This window comes from Thamnophis sirtalis, unplaced genomic scaffold (assembly GCF_051295495.1).
Source record: "Thamnophis sirtalis isolate CommonGarterSnake01/CBP01778 unplaced genomic scaffold, rThaSir2_p1.2 scaffold_7, whole genome shotgun sequence".
NCBI classification, from domain to species: Eukaryota; Metazoa; Chordata; class Lepidosauria; order Squamata; family Natricidae; genus Thamnophis; species Thamnophis sirtalis.
The window spans coordinates 94,900,622-94,914,847 of record NW_028261387.1 but is presented as its reverse complement, the minus strand read 5'-3'; the positions used below and the strand labels follow the sequence as shown (position 1 = coordinate 94,914,847).

Sequence of the window (14,226 nt, the reverse complement as noted above, 5' to 3'; positions counted from 1 at the left end):
AGACTGAGGGGAGAGGAGGAACAGGGGTAAGGTTCAGCTATAACTCAAATGAGGCTTAGACTTGGCTGCGAACAGATCTTGCCTAGTGCTGCTCCTAATAAATGACTGGGTTTTGTATTGAAACTTGGCTCGATACTCATGAATCAATTAGCAAATTTTTAGGAAGCCTTACAGACAGTCAGGTGTAAGCTTTGTTTAGTTATAGCTGAACTTTACTCGTTCCTCTCCTCCCCTCAGTCTGTGTCATAAATCACATTTCCCTATGAGGTGCACCCCTCCCAAGCCTGCTGCAATAATCTGAGATCCGACTTCAGCCGTCAGTACATGTGGAATGCACTCCTCCCCCTCTTCTCTCTCTATGACGACGTTGGGAGTTGACACCCTTTTTTGTCACTGCTTGCTCGGATGGCACCACACCATGCCTGCTTCTTATGATATGACACCAGGTTTTCGATCCAAACCGTTGGGGAACGTCTACCTATGCTCCTCTCCCCTTTCAGTGGGATGGTACAGTTCAAAACCCGTTGTCAAAAACGTTGGGGGACTCATGGTCCGACTGCCTAGAACAGGGGTGTCAAACTGGATTTCTTCCAAAACCGGATCACAACTGTAGTTCTCCATGGGCCTGCTTGGGGGGGGGGGATACCTCTTGTAGCACCCTGCTGTGCCCCCCCCCCCCCCGGTGCTCCATTTTGGCTGGCAAAGTGCTGCAAGAAGCCATCCAGGCCGAAAACGGTGTGTGTGTGAGTCACCCCCATCCTGTTTTCACTAGCATGGGCCAGTCCTTTGCTATTTTCCGGCTGGCCCAGTGGGCCAGGTTTAAAGTGGCCCGTGGGCCGGATGGGGACATGAATTTGGCACCCCTGGCCTAGAAACATCTGAACAACTACTTCATCTTCAAGGCAAAGCAGAGGCTGAAGTCCAACCTAGCTTCTTGGGTGATCAAGTGGTCTTCAGAACCACGCAAACACAATCCAACCCCTTGGAGGAAGGCGCGGACCTTCCGCCACCAGCCCTGAGCTCGTCCAGAAGAGAAGGCCCACAAGGGGCATGAGAAGGACCACTCGTTGTGGGTGTCCTGGCGGCTTCTCCGGAAGAAGCCGTAAGTCTCGGGCACAGAGGAGAATTCAATGCAAACGGTTTTGAAAGAAAAAAACACCCAGAGGTGAAGTCTCCAGGGCGTGGCCCTTGGCGTTTCGCGGAAGCTGTGGTTTCTGAAGGACATCTTGAGTTTCAGCTTGAAGGACGCAGCAGGACTCCGCAACTGTCCACCTCAATGCTCTGCTCTTGGGGTCAACGCAATGTGGAACGTTGTCAAAGTGAGCGGATCTCGGCTCGGGTATCGGGAGTGCTGGGAAGTGTGGCTCTTAGGAGCTTTCTGCTCCGGTCGCTTCCAAGGTAGCCGAGAACTCGTCTGTCCAAGGTAGCGAAGGTTGGGTAAGGACACTTGTGAGAGAGGCGTTTGCAGTGGGGAAATTATGGATTAGATGCGCCGCCTTGTTGAGAATTATTCATGCAGGGAAAGGAAAGTTTTATTTTTTTTCCTTTGGGGAAGTTTGCTCTGTCTCGCCCTTCAAATTGGGTGATCTGGTTTGATTTTTAACCCCCCTCCCCCCCGGCTTGCATGGCAACGGATCAGTTTGAAAGTCCTAAGAAGATCCATTCCAAGGGTGTCCGATCTCGGCAGCTTTGAAGATTTGTGGGCTTCGACTCCCAGAATTCCTAAAAGTCTAAAACGGGTCTTAAAAGTTGCCAAGTTGTGGATCCATTCCGTGCGTTAACGGTTTTTTTTTTCTCCCTGCTGACACAAAATATTGAAACGAGAACTAGCGAGAATCCAGTCCTGCCGTTGGCAACTGGTGAGAATTTTTCTTCTTCTTCCATATTTCTTCTCCCATTTTGGGTTAAGACAGGCGACCAAGAATCGCTCGTTCTCAAGATCCCAGGGAAGGGGTCTCTGCTTTGGATAAAACCGCAGGAACACTACCGAATCTCCTCCTCCGAACGGGCACGCCGAGACGTCTCTGTTCATCTGGCGGACGACGGGGGACAGAAGGGGGGGTCTTCGTGGAGAAGAGTTGCTCCTTTGCTGGCCGGAAGAGCGAGCAGAAGTTGAGACCACGCACCCTGGGGCAGCCCAAGGCAACGGTCCGCTCTCCGACGGCCGAAGGTTGCTTGCGGAAGGGAACGGATTCGGGGCTGCTGGCCTCAAAACTCAGCTTGTCTTCCGCCGAGGTGGCTTTCAGCTCGCGGAGCGGAGGATGAGAAAGGACATTCCTTCCGTCCTTCAGCCCTAAGGGAAGATCTGGAGTTCAAATTTGGGGGCCCATTCGAGGGCGCTCTTGACCACCGCCACGGCGGCCGCCCCCAGCGCCACCGTCAGCCCCATCACGGCCAGCTTGACGAAGCGGTTGGTCCTGGGTTTGGTCGCTAAGAGAGACTTGGCTCTCTCCTCCACCCGGTGTTGTTCTCGGAAGCGCTGGCGGAGGATGGTGTCCGGCTGTTGCTGGGATGAAGCCAGCTCAAAGTCTTTGAAGGTGGAAACCGCCGTTCTGCCGCGGGGAGGGGGAGGGAAGAAAAAAGGAGAGGGACTTCAGTTGTGAAATACAGCCAGTCCTCCACTTACAACCATTAGCTTGGGGAGCATTTGAAGTTACAACGGCACTGAAAAGGGGGCTGGCTCTTCACCCTTTCCCGCCCAGTTCACCAACAAAAGCGTGCCCGACTAAACCGCGGTGACAAAACCGCGAGTTCTAAAGCATGCCGACGAATGAGCGCTGAAGCGCAGCGACAACAGCGCGGCAACAGAAGCGCGCTGTAAACCTAACCCTAACCTTAACTTAAATCACGCTTCTGTTGCCGCGCTGTTGTCGCCGCATTGATGACGTCACAGTTTTAGCGCTGCGGTTTTGTCAGCACAGTTTTGTCGTGCGTGCATTTGTCAGGTCACGTTCCCGCCCCACTGCTTTTCCATTTACTTTTGTATTTTATATTATTGTTTAACTCCATAAAAAGGTAAAGGTTCCCCTTGCACATATGTGCTGGTCGTTCCTGAATCTAGGGGGCAGTGCTCATCTCCGTTTCAAAGCCGAAGAGCCAGCGCTGCCCAAAGACGTCTCCGTGGTCATGTGGCCGGCATGACTCAACGCCGAAGGCACACAGAAGGCTGTTCCCTTCCCACCAAAGGTGGCTCCTATTTTTCTACTTGCATTTTTTACCTGCTTTCGAACTGCTCGGTTGGCAGAAGCTGGGACAAGTCACGGGAGCTCACTCCGTTATGCGGCACTGAGGGTTCGAACCCCCAAACTGCCAACCTTTCTGATTGACAAGCTCAGCGTCTTAGCCACTGAGCTACCGATATAACTACATGAAAATGTTAAACCTGAAAAAAGTGACTTAGTAGGACCATATCTCACACATACGACCGTTGCAGCAGCCCCATGATCACGGGAAGAAAATTCGGACGCTTGGCCACTGATTCTTATTTATGATGGTTTGAGTGTCCCGGGGTCACGTGATCCCCTTCTGCGACCTTCTGACAAGCCAAGTCAATGTGGGGAAGCCAGATTCACTTAATGACCATGTGACTCATTTACAACTGTGGTGATTCACTTAAGAAACTGAGGCAAGAAAGGTTGGGAAAAGGGGCAAAACTCACTTAGCAACCGTGTTGCTTAATCTTGCAACCCCTGATCCTTCTGGAATGGCTCCTGTAGAACCTTCCAGAAATGGACGGAGTGCTTTGAACGTCAAGGCCCCTCCTTCCTCTCGCAGCACTCTACCAGGGCGAGTAACACAGATACTGTCAGGCCTGCAGCCATCATTTGAGTCTCAGGCCTGCCACACTTTCTATTCTTCTACGAGGCATTTTCTATGGTGGGAAAATGGGAGGGAGGATTGTAGGGAGTTAGATGCTATGCAGCCATAACAACATTCTTTCTAGAAAGCCAAGGTCATCCTTTGTCTCTGCACCGCTGCACCTGACCGGAACTGGATGGGTGAAAGCTGCCAGCATGGCAGTGGGAGATTGGACCATGGGATGGACTTATGGATGTGGGGGACAAGATCTTGAACTTTCAACTGGGTGGGGAAAACCAGGAAGCTTTCAGATTCGGGTTTCCCCAGATGTGCCAACATGGCTCTCTTCATCAATGGGAACTTTGAGGAATCCTTTGCCTTGGACTCTGATTTAATTCTGGATGCTATTTGGAACCCTGGCAGAAACAGGAACTGAATGCCACGAGGGTCTTGCCAGGGATGGTGGCGTGGTGCCCACTGGGCCCCAAACCCCAGGGACGGAGGCTTCTCCTCACCTCTCGGCTTGCTGCTGAGCCGCTTCCTGGGCGAGCTTTGAAGGCGGGAACTGAACGAAGAGGTCTCCAGCCCGACTGATGAGCATCTCGTAAGGGAGGTCCTGGGGGATCTGGGACAGCAGATGGTGGACGGAAGCCATGTCGCAGTCGCAGGCCAGGACCTCCGGTGCCCGATGGAGGACAATCTGCCAAGGGAAGCAACGAAGAACTCAGCTCGGCTGATCCCCCTTCTAGGTTTGAGATGACGAGGAGACCAAAGTCTCCCACCCAAGCCTTTCCAAACAAGGCGTCTTCCCTTGAGTTAGATTGGGGGGGGGGGATTGTACACCACCACAACCAGTTGGAACTGGTGAGACTTGTAAGGGAAGAGAAAAAAGAAGGGAAGGGAGGAAAGAGTAATGAAGAACAAGAGGAAAGGGAGGAAGGAAATAGGAAAAAGGAGAAGGGGGGAAAGGAGGAGAGGGAAGAATGGTGGAGGGGATTGCGAGAAAAGGGAAGGAAGGAAGGAAAGGGAAAAGGAAAAGGAGAGAAGAAGGTAGGGAAGGAAGGAAGGAGAGAAAGATAAGGAAAAGAAGGAAAGGGAGGGGAGGGAAGGAAGGAAGGTGGAGGGGTTGGAAAGAGAAGGGAAGGGATTAGCCCAAGGGAAATCACGAGTCAGATGCAGTTGTTGTTCCTGTCCTCCTTGGGGGGCTCTGCGGGGCTCCTGGTTAGCCCCCCTAGGGTCTCAGGACCGGAGAGCAAGATTGGTCCCCTTCAGAATACAATACAACACAATAGAAGAATTGGAAGGGACCTTGGAGGTCTTCTAGTCCAACCCCCAGCCTAGGCAGGAAACCCTATACCGTTTCAGACAAATGGCTATCCAACATCTTCTTAAAGACTTCCAGTGTTGGAGCATTCATGACTTCTGGAGGCAACTTCTGTTCCACTGATTAATTGTTCTGACTGTCAGGAAATTTCTCCTCCGTTCTAAGTTGCTTCTCTCCTTGATTAGTTTCCACCCATTGCTTCTTGTTCTGCCCTCAGGTGCCTTGGAGAATAGCTTGACTCCTTCTTCTTTGTGGCAACCCCTGAGATATTGGAATGGCTCTCCTCTTCCTCCTCCTATCCCCATCCATGCTTGGCCCACCTGGCGTCCCCTCCGGGCACCTACCACTGCTGCAAAGTAGATGGGCATCAGTGGGTGGCAGGCGAGGAAGAAGTCGTATAACCGCACCACGTGCTTGAAGTCGGACAGGACGTGTCCGAACCAGGTGATCAGCCAACTGAGGGCGAAGATGGTTCCCACTTCGGCTCTAGGGGGGGAAACAAAAAAGGAGAGGAAAATGTTTTAATATAATATCTGTATCCACTCAGCAAACAGACTCTCTTCCTCTCTTCAGAGACAGACAGTTGCAACATAACGAGATTCTTTTCCTTCAAGGGAAACACAAATGGAGCCTAAAAAAGAATAGCAATAGCAATAGCAGTTAGACTTATATACCGCTTCATAGGGCTCTCAGCCCTCTCTAAGCGGTTTACAGAGTCAGCATATCGCCCCCAACAACAATCCGGGTCCTCATTTCACCCACCTCGGAAGGATGGAAGGCTGAGTCAACCTTGAGCCGGTGAGATTAGAACCCTTGAACTGCAGATAGCAGTCAGCTGAAGTGGCCTGCAGTATTGCACCCTAACCACTGCGCCACCTCGGCTCAAGGTCAACTCGGTGGAAACCCGGCTTCTCCCCACCCCAATCTCAATCAGAATAGATCTGGAAGGGACCTTGGAGGTCATCTAGTCCAATCCCCTGCTCAAGCAGGAGACCCTTGACCCGTGATGGCGACCCTATGGAATGTGTGCCACAGGTGGCACACAGAACCATTTGTGAGGGCATGCGAGGCATCCAGCGTGCGCCGGCTGTCTTCGGCCTTCTTTTAAAGCTGTTTTTCGCTCTTTCGCTTCAGCTTTCACTGAAGCCTCCAGAGGGCAAAAAACGGCTCTATAGGCAAACCGAAAGTTTGGGAATGGACTTCTGGTTTGGCCGTAGGGCCGTTTTTCGCCCTCTGGAGGCTTCAGTGAAGCCTCCTGAAGGTCCCTGAAGGCTCCGGAGGGCTTAAACCGGTCCTACAAGCAAACTGGAAGCCCGTTCCCGAATTTCTGGTTTGCCCATAGGTTTTTTGCACTCCGGAGGCTTCAGGGAAGCTCCTGAAGCCTCCGGGGGGGGGGGGGGGGACGGACAGGTGAGGCTGTTTTCGCCCTCCCCAGGCTCCTGTAAAGCCTCTGGAGCCTGAGGAGGGCGAAAAAAGCATGCAAAAAATGGGGTGGAGTGCCTGTCCTGCGCGCATGCGTGGTGGGGTGCGTAACGCGCATTGCATTATGGGTGCGGCATGCCCGCGCACAACCCCCCCCCTGCGCTCCCCCCGCTTATGGCACGTGAGCCAAAAAAGGTTCCCCATCGCTACCCTAGACCATTTCAGACAAATCTCTTCTTGCAAACCTCCAGGGATGGAGGAGCTTCCACCAATTCTTGCTTAATTCAAAATGTTGCCACTAATAAAAGATTGAAAGCCTCCTTATAGGTGGTCCTTGACTTGCAACCACAACGGAGCAGAAAATCTTCATTGCTAAGTGGGGCAATTGTTAGGCGAGTTTTGCCCCATTTTCTGGCCACAGTTTTTAAGCGAATCACTGCCTTTAAGGGAATCATACAGTCGTTAAAGAGAATCTGGCTTCTCTCATTGACTTGCTTGTCCGAAGCCGGCTAGGAAGATTATAAGTGGTGATCGTATGACAAGGAAGGCAGGGAGGGAGGGAGATAAGGAAGGAAAAGAAGGAAGGAAGGAAAGAGGGAAGGGAGTGAGGGAAGGAAGGAAGGAAAGAAGGGAGGGAGATAATGTAGAAAGAAAGGAAGGAAGGAACACAAGAAGGAAGGGAGTGAGGGAAGGAAGGAAAGAAGGAAGAAAGAAAGAGGGAAGGGAAGGAAGGAAAGAAGGGAAGGAGATAATGTAGGAAGGAAAGGAAGAAACAAAAAGAAGGAAGGAAGGGAGAAAAGAAAGGGAAGGGAGTGAGGGAAGGAAGGAAAGAAGGAAGGGAGGTAATGTAGGAAGGAAAGGAAGGAAGGAAGGAACACAAGAAGGAAGAGAGTGATGGAAGGAAGGAAAGAAGGAAGGAAAGAGAAAGAGGGAAGGAAGGAAGGAAAGAAGGGAAGGAGATAATGTAGGAAGGAAAGGAAGAAACGAAAAGAAGGAAGGAAGGGAGAAAAGAAAGGGAAGGGAAGCGAGGGAAGGAAGGAAAGGAAGGGAGGTAATGTAGGAAGGAAAGGAAGGACGGAAGGAAAAGAAGGAAGAAAGAAAAGAAAGGGAGTAAGGGAAGGAAGGAAGGAAAGAAGGGAGGGAGGTAATGTAGGAAGGAAAAGAAGGAAGAAAGGAAGAAAGAGGGAAGGGAGTGAGGGAAGGAAAGGAAAGGAGGGAAGGAAGGTAGGGTGAGGGGGAGAGGGAAGGGCTCCCAACGAAAATCATGTGTTAGATGCTGCAACTCTTAAATAACATACAAAGTTGCTGAGCACCCAAATTTTGATTTCGTGAACATGAGAATGCTACAAGAGTTGTGTGAAAACTGTTTGTAAGTCACTGTTCTCGGTGCCGTTCTAACTCTGAATAGTCACTAAACAAAGGATTGTAAGACTCCCTGAACTCGGGGGGGGGGGGAAACCCCTAAAACTTAGAATACCTTTGCATGAAATCATGGAGATCCGGATTCACTTGGTCTATGATGGGCATCAGATAATTTAAAATGTGTCTGGTGTTTTCCATAGTTGGGTCCATAAAATCCCTGCAGCCAAAGAAAAGATTAGCAAAAGTTAGAATGCAACAAGGGTGAACACATGCACACACACACACACACACACACACACACACCACGAACAACCTGCATAACCACAGGAACAACACAAAGGGCACAATGCAAGTGATGCAAACTGCAATCCGAGAAACATTTGTGTTTATTATACTCCTCCAAGGATGTTTAAGAAATGCAGACCGCCAGCATTTTTGTCTGAGATCCTGGAGGGGAGCTGGAGCCTCGTTTGGGGGTGTTGTCCTGTTTTTGGTTTAAACATCAGAAATTTGTTCATTTTGTTAGTGGGGGGCAGGAATTTAGGATTAAAGGTGAGGGCAAGACGTGGGAAATAAGACTCCCAAAAACATGCCATGTAAAGGGTTTGGATGTGTTATACATGAAGGGCACCTAAAGGGATTTTTGTGTTACAATGGAAAAAAATATGACTCTTCTGGATTTTAAGTACAGCACAAAGAATCCTCGGCTTATGACCCCAAACTTTACTGAATGAGACATTTGTTAAGTGAGTTTTGCCCCGTTTTACCCCTTTTCTTGCCACGACTGTGAAGTCAGTCACTGCAGTTGATAAGTGAGTCCCCCGGTTGTTAAGTGAATCTGGCTTCCCCATTGACTTTAATCGTCAAAAGGGGATGATAAGAGCCCAGGATACTGCGACCGCCATAAATATGAAACCACCTGAATTTTGATCACCTGATCAGCGTGTGACACAGGTCATAAATGGGAAAAATCGTAAGTCACTTGCACTGCTGTCGTAACTTTGAGCTGTCACTAAATGAATTGTTGTAAGTTGAGCACTATCTCTATTCAGGGTGACCATGTTGTGGCCCGCCGGCGGCCAGCGGAGCTAACATGGGCCAGTCCTGGGGGCTGAGGAAAGCTCAGATGGGGGCTCTGCGTCGGAGGCATAGAGGGAGCTACACAGCAGTGAGGCAGAGGAACAGCAGGAGCCTGTTCCCAGTGTGCGCATGCGCAGAGCTGCCGGAAGACAAGAACAACTCAGAAATCAGGGTCGCCTTGGGAGTAAAGCCACTGGGTGATTGGCCCCTCCCATAGGACTCAAAAGAGGGGCGAATGGGGAGGGGGCTTTTGCAGGAAACAATTCGTTCCTTCGGTCGTTTCAAGAGTGGAAAGTTCTGTTTGTGACTTTAAGAGACTCTATGCCAAGTTTTACGCTTGGAAACTAATTATCTGGCAGCTCGCCAAGCGAGATAAGGTTCGTGTTGATAAATATTCCTCGGAAAGACTGTTTGCTAAGCCTGGCGGACTGTGAATGAAAGGAACTCACAGTCGTGTAAATAAAAGAGGTTTTGCCGGGACTAAGACTCCGCTTCATGCTTTTTAAGGAAGCCCAGGTCAGAACAGACCAGCAACGCTCCAATCACATAAACTGAGCTACAGATATTTCAATCAATTAAAGCTGTGTTTCTCAACGTTGGCAGCTTAAAGATGGGTGGACTTCAACGCCCAGAATTCCCCAGCCAGCCAGTTTGGCTGGCTGGGGAATTCTGGGAGTTGAAGTCCACCCATCTTTAAGCTGCCAACGTTGAGAAATGCTAGATAATAGAAGTACCTGAGATGATGGGTTGATAGTTTTTCCACCAGGGTGGCAGACAGCCTCTCCCCCACCACGAGAAGGAAGGTGACCACAATGTCATGGTATCCCTGGTAATAATGGAGTTGCGTGTTGCGTTGCAGAACTTGCAGGATGCAGTCTATCAGCTCTTCCTGGAGACCCTCTCTCTGCTCATCGGGCATGTCTAGAATAGAAGAAAATTCTTTATTGGCCAAGTGTGACTGGACACACAAGGAATTTGTCTTTGGTGCAGTTGCTCTCAGTGTGCATAAAAAGACAAGATACATTCGTCAACAATCATAAGAATAGGATTGTGTGGGATGGTATGGGATGGAATAGAATAGAAATAAAGAATAGAATAGAATAGAAAAAGATAATTCTGAATAGAATAAGATAATTCTAAATAGGAATAGAATAGAAATAAAGAATAGAATAAAAGAATAGAAATAAAGAATAGAATAAAAGAATAGAATAGAGTAAGAGAATTCTGAATAGAATAGAAATAAGGAACAGAATAAAACAGAACAGGACAAGACATAGAATGGAATAGAAATTCTTTATTAGCCAAATGTGATTGGACACACAAGGAATTTGTCTTTGGTGCAGATGCTCTCAGTGTGCATAAAAAGACAAGATACATTCATCAAGAATCATAAGAATAGGATAGGGCGGGATGGGATGGGATGGAATAGAAATAAAGAATAGAATAGAATAGAAAAAGATAATTCTGAATAGAATAGAATAAGACAATTCTAAATAAGAATAGAATAGAAATAAAGAATAGAGTAAAAGAATAGAAAAGAATTCTGAATAGAATAGAAATAAGGAACAGAATAAAACAGAACAGAACAGGACAAGACAGGACAGGATATAGAATGGAACGGAACAGAACAGAAGTCTTTATTGGCCAAATGTGATTGGACACACAAGGAATTTGTCTTTGGTGCATAGGCTCTCAGTGTGCATAAAAAGAGAAGATACATTCATCAAGAATCATAAGAATAGGATAGGGCAGGATGGGATGGAATAGAATAGAAATAAAGAATAGAATAGAAAAAATAATTCTGAATAGAATAGAATAAGATAATTCTAAATAAGAATAGAACAGAAATAAAGAATAGAATAAAAGAATAGAATAGGAGAATTCTGAATAGAATAGAAATAAGGAACAGAATAAAACAGGACAGGACAGGACATAGAATGGAATAGAATAGAATGGAATAGAAATTATTTATTAGCCAAGTGTGATTGGACACACAAGGAATTTGTCTTTGGTGCAGATGCTCTCAGTGTGCATAAAAAGACAAGATACATTCGTCAAGAATCATAAGGGACAACAGTTAATGATAGTCATAGGGTACAAATAAGCAATCAGGAAACAATATCAGTATAAATCATAAGAAAACAAGCCACAAAGTGACAGTCCTGCAGTCATAAGTGGGAGGAGATGGGGGATAGGAATGATGGGAAGACAAATAGTAATAGGAATGCAGCCTTAGTAAATAGTTAGACAGTGTTGAGGGAATTATCTGTTTAGCAGAGTGATGGTGTTTGGGGAAAAACTGTCCTTGTGTCTATTTGTCTTGGTGTGCAGTGCCCTATAGTGTCGTTTTGAGGGTGGGAGTTGAAACAATTTATGTCCCGGATGCGAGGGGTCTGTAGATATTTTCACAGCCCTCTTTTTGACTCCTGCAGTGTCCAGGTCCTCAATGGAAGGCAGATTGACAGTAACTGTTTTTTCTGCTGTTCTGATTCTCCTCTGAAGTCCGTGTCTGTCTTGTTGGGTTGCAGAGCCAAACCAGACAGTTATGGAGGTGCAGATGACGGACTCAATCATTCCTCTGTATGGTTAGGGTTCCCTAGAAATAGGGACGCGAGGAGGAATGAAGCAACGGAAGAAGGAAGAAGATGCTTATCTAAATCCCATTCTCACAATCAAGGTGAGAAGCAACCTAGAATTAAGGAAAAGTTTCTTGAGAAGAGTGAATGAGTGGAACAGCTTCCCTTTCAGAAGTTGCGAATGCTTCAACACTGGGGATTTTTAAGAAGAGGCTGGACAACCATTTGTTTGAAATGGTCTAGGGTCTCCTGCTTGAGCAGTGGGTTGGACTAGAAGACCTCCAAGGCCCCTTCCAGCTCTGCTATTCGCTTCCATTCTAAAGAACCAACAAGCTAGGATGGTGGTCCTTGACTTTCAACAGCTCATTCAAAATGTGACGTGACCGTTTTTCACACTTCACAACCATCATCCCTGGGGGTCACGTGATCAAAATTCAGATGCTTGGCAACTGGTTCATACGTACGACAGTTGCTGTGTCCCAAGAATAGAATAGAATAGAATTTTATTATTTGTATGCCGCCCTTCTCCGGGAGGACTCAGGGCGGCGAACAATTCAAGGGGGAAAAAGGGGAACATAAAAAATAAAATACAAATAATAAAAGTAAACAACAGTCGCACAACCATACATGTCGAGAGGGGAGGGAACTCATCACCCCCAGGCCTGCCGGCAAAGCCAGGTTTTGACGGCTTTTCGGAAGGCCTGGAGAGAGGTGAGGGTCCGAATCCCTGCGGGGAGTTCGTTCCAGAGGGCTGGAGCTGCCACAGAGAAGGCCCTCCCCCGGGTAATAGCCAGGTGGCATTGGCTGGTAGATGGCACCCGGAGGAGGCCGACCCTGTGAGATCTAATGGGTCTGTGGGAGGTCATTGGCAGCAGGCGGTCTCTCAAGTACCCAGGTCCAATACCATGAAGGGCTTTATAAGTTACGACTAGCACTTTGAAGCGTATCCGGAGACTGATCGGTAGCCAGTGCAGCTCGCGGAGGATAGGTGTAACGTGGGTGTACCGAGGTGTACCCACGATCGCTCGCGCGGCTGCGTTCTGGACGAGTTGAAGTCTCCAAATACTCCTCAAGGGCTGCCCCATGTAGAGCGCAAAGTCAATGGATAAGCCAGGTTTATTTAACAACCAGGTTATCCACTGCAGCGAGTCACGTCACCACGGTGGCAAGAAAGCTCGTAAAACGGAGGCAAAAACCCACATCCCAGAAACGTTGAGCTCAACGGGATCGTAAGTTGAGGACTGACCTGGAGTGTGGAAGCCAGCAACCGAATGGCACGGTAAGGACTAATAATTTTTGAGTGGCAGAGGAAGGTCACAATGTGGAGCTGACAGCAACCCGGCTGAGAGGAAGCACCAGGCAGATCCACCGGGAAAAAGATCTCTAAAGATCGACTCCTTCCAAGCCACTTGGGGGGTTGCTATAGCCACAAGGATCGCAAGGGGGTTGAGGTGGGGAAGGGAAGGATCCTGCCCGGGGAGTTCTCGAGATAGACCGTAATTGCCAAAAGAACTAGACACAAAGATAGCCGTCCCGTCTCCACCCGGTGCCATGGCTCTCGCCGAGCACTTAATTCCCACAGCCCTGTCTCCTTTTCCCATCTTTTCATTTCTCCTGCTATCGCTGATCTGACCGAGGCTTCCCGAGAGCAGGAAGCAAATTACTCGTCCCGACAAAATCCCCTTTTATTAATTGACTGCGGATTCTGCTCCTTCATCTCCAGCAAAGTCTTTCGAGGGAGGATTTATGGTCACAGACCTTTATCTGGCTTGGAGAGCTGGAGCCTGTTCCCAGTGTGCCCATGCGCAGAGTTGCCTGGCGAAGGGAAGAGCTAAAGAACAGGGGTCGACTTGGGAGTAAGGCCACAGGTGGAGGGTGAATGGCCCCTCCCAGAGGGAATAAAAGAGGAGCGGAAGGGGAGTGGAGTTTGCAGGAGACCATTAGTTCGCTTCACTGGTTCGTGACTCTCCGAGGCTCCTTGCCAAGTTTTGCAGATATCCACCACCTCCCATGCCCATCATACCTGCCCTCTCCCTTCCCACTCCCATGCGCTCCTCTTTCCCGCCCTGTGTACAATTCTGGCCCTTTGCTCCAAACCCATCAGGCGCTTCCCCATTGGTCCACTGGAGGGCGAACATCATGGCTGGCTTTCCAGAGGAAGCTGCGAAGGAACTGACATCACAAACAATTGCTGCTCTTAGGACGCCGCACTCGCTCTCCTTAACGGGCCAGGCGTTCTAGAGTTATGCTGGAACACACAGACAAAGGGACCCCAGGGGTGTCTTAACACACACACACACACACACACACACACACACACACACACACACACCAATATTTGTTTCCAGAGGGTAAGTCATCTGTGTACCAAGTTTGGTTGAAATTGCTCGAGGCGCTCCAGAGTTATGCTGGAACATACATGCCTACAGCCTTTTTTATATAGATTAAAATAAAATAATAAATAAATAACAAAGAAGATAAACTAGTAAGATGCTAAAATGCGAGACACTGCAGTACTTCGCTTAACAACGGTCGTAACTTGGGGCACAGATCACTTAACAACTGGGTTGTCTTATCAGGAGGTTGCAGAAAGGGATCACCTGACCCAGGGACATTGTGACCGCCATAAATATGAATCGGTTGCCAAACGTCTGAATTTTGATC

General features: G+C 48.7%; 1 protein-coding gene across 2 annotated transcripts in view; it reads right to left on the bottom strand.

Annotated features, from left to right (window-relative positions):
* TBC1D20 (TBC1 domain family member 20) overlaps nt 1–14,226 on the bottom strand; it is a 28,589-nt gene that overhangs the window by 1,304 nt on the left and 13,059 nt on the right. The window contains exons 4-8 of one of the 2 annotated variants that reach the window (XR_015697375.1): nt 9,721–9,907; nt 8,022–8,123; nt 5,467–5,608; nt 4,314–4,498; nt 395–2,552 (exon numbers count right to left, since the gene is read on the bottom strand). Coding sequence is in view for 1 of the 2 variants with exons in the window: in XM_087720651.1 (XP_087576777.1) it covers nt 2,294–2,552; nt 4,314–4,498; nt 5,467–5,608; nt 8,022–8,123; nt 9,721–9,907 (875 nt within the window). In the remaining variant the exon portion in view is untranslated. Of the gene's footprint in view, nt 1–319; nt 2,553–4,313; nt 4,499–5,466; nt 5,609–8,021; nt 8,124–9,720; nt 9,908–14,226 lie in introns of those variants that run through there. The other variant, XM_087720651.1, reaches the window with a different exon arrangement.